The sequence below is a fragment of the Penaeus vannamei genome, chromosome 18 (assembly GCF_042767895.1).
Source record: "Penaeus vannamei isolate JL-2024 chromosome 18, ASM4276789v1, whole genome shotgun sequence".
Lineage (NCBI taxonomy): Eukaryota > Metazoa > Arthropoda > Malacostraca > Decapoda > Penaeidae > Penaeus > Penaeus vannamei.
The window spans coordinates 38,937,002-38,937,643 of NC_091566.1; the positions used below are offsets into that span (position 1 = coordinate 38,937,002).

The following is a 642-nucleotide window of genomic DNA, read 5'->3' on the forward strand; positions in this document are numbered from 1 at the left end:
TAATAGAGGAAAATCCTCCTCAATTCTATGCCAGTCATTTAAATGAGAATTACATATAGTAGTCCCAGGGAATAGAAAATCAAATCAAATAGATGAATGTCAGTTAATGTATCTGTCCTTTCGTCAATCAAAACATACTCTGGTATATAAAAAGCCACGGAATAAGAAATTGAAATAAATCAAAGCGAGCTGACATACAAAGGATATAAAAAAAATAATACAGGTAATTATTGGCAAGTGACTTACCTTTAAAATCATACAAATTCAATTTTTAGAGTCAAGAGCTTCTACACTGATATCTCCAAATTTTTTTTCTACCTCTGGCCTATTCGTCGATTCGCAAAACTAAATTGACACTTTGAAATAACTTGGAAACAGATCATAATAACATATATTCAATTTCACTCTTTTTTTTAAAGGCATCAAACACACCGCCTTTCAACATTTCTCAATTCCTCTATTGTCCTAAGTGTAATAAACTATCAGATCCTCCGACACCAATTCCCAATCACTCGCTTTGACTTACGGAGTGTTTATCGGCGTTCAGTCAAAGTGAATTAGACAGTAATCAGACAAGAGTTCCCACGGCCATGGGGAGCACCTGCGCAACGCTCCTCTCACCCCGATCAGCTGATGGTGACT

General features: G+C 36.0%; 1 protein-coding gene across 7 annotated transcripts in view; it reads right to left on the reverse strand.

Annotated features, from left to right (window-relative positions):
* frc (fringe connection) overlaps nt 1–642 on the reverse strand; it is a 58,371-nt gene extending 57,729 nt beyond the window's left edge. For 5 of the 7 annotated variants that reach the window (XR_011399244.1, XM_070133311.1, XM_070133310.1 and 2 more), the window contains exon 1: nt 527–642. Coding sequence is in view for 2 of the 7 variants with exons in the window: in XM_070133307.1 (XP_069989408.1) it covers nt 247–258 (12 nt within the window). In the remaining 5 variants the exon portion in view is untranslated. Of the gene's footprint in view, nt 1–246; nt 384–526 lie in introns of those variants that run through there. The other 2 variants (XM_070133307.1, XM_070133306.1) reach the window with 2 other exon arrangements.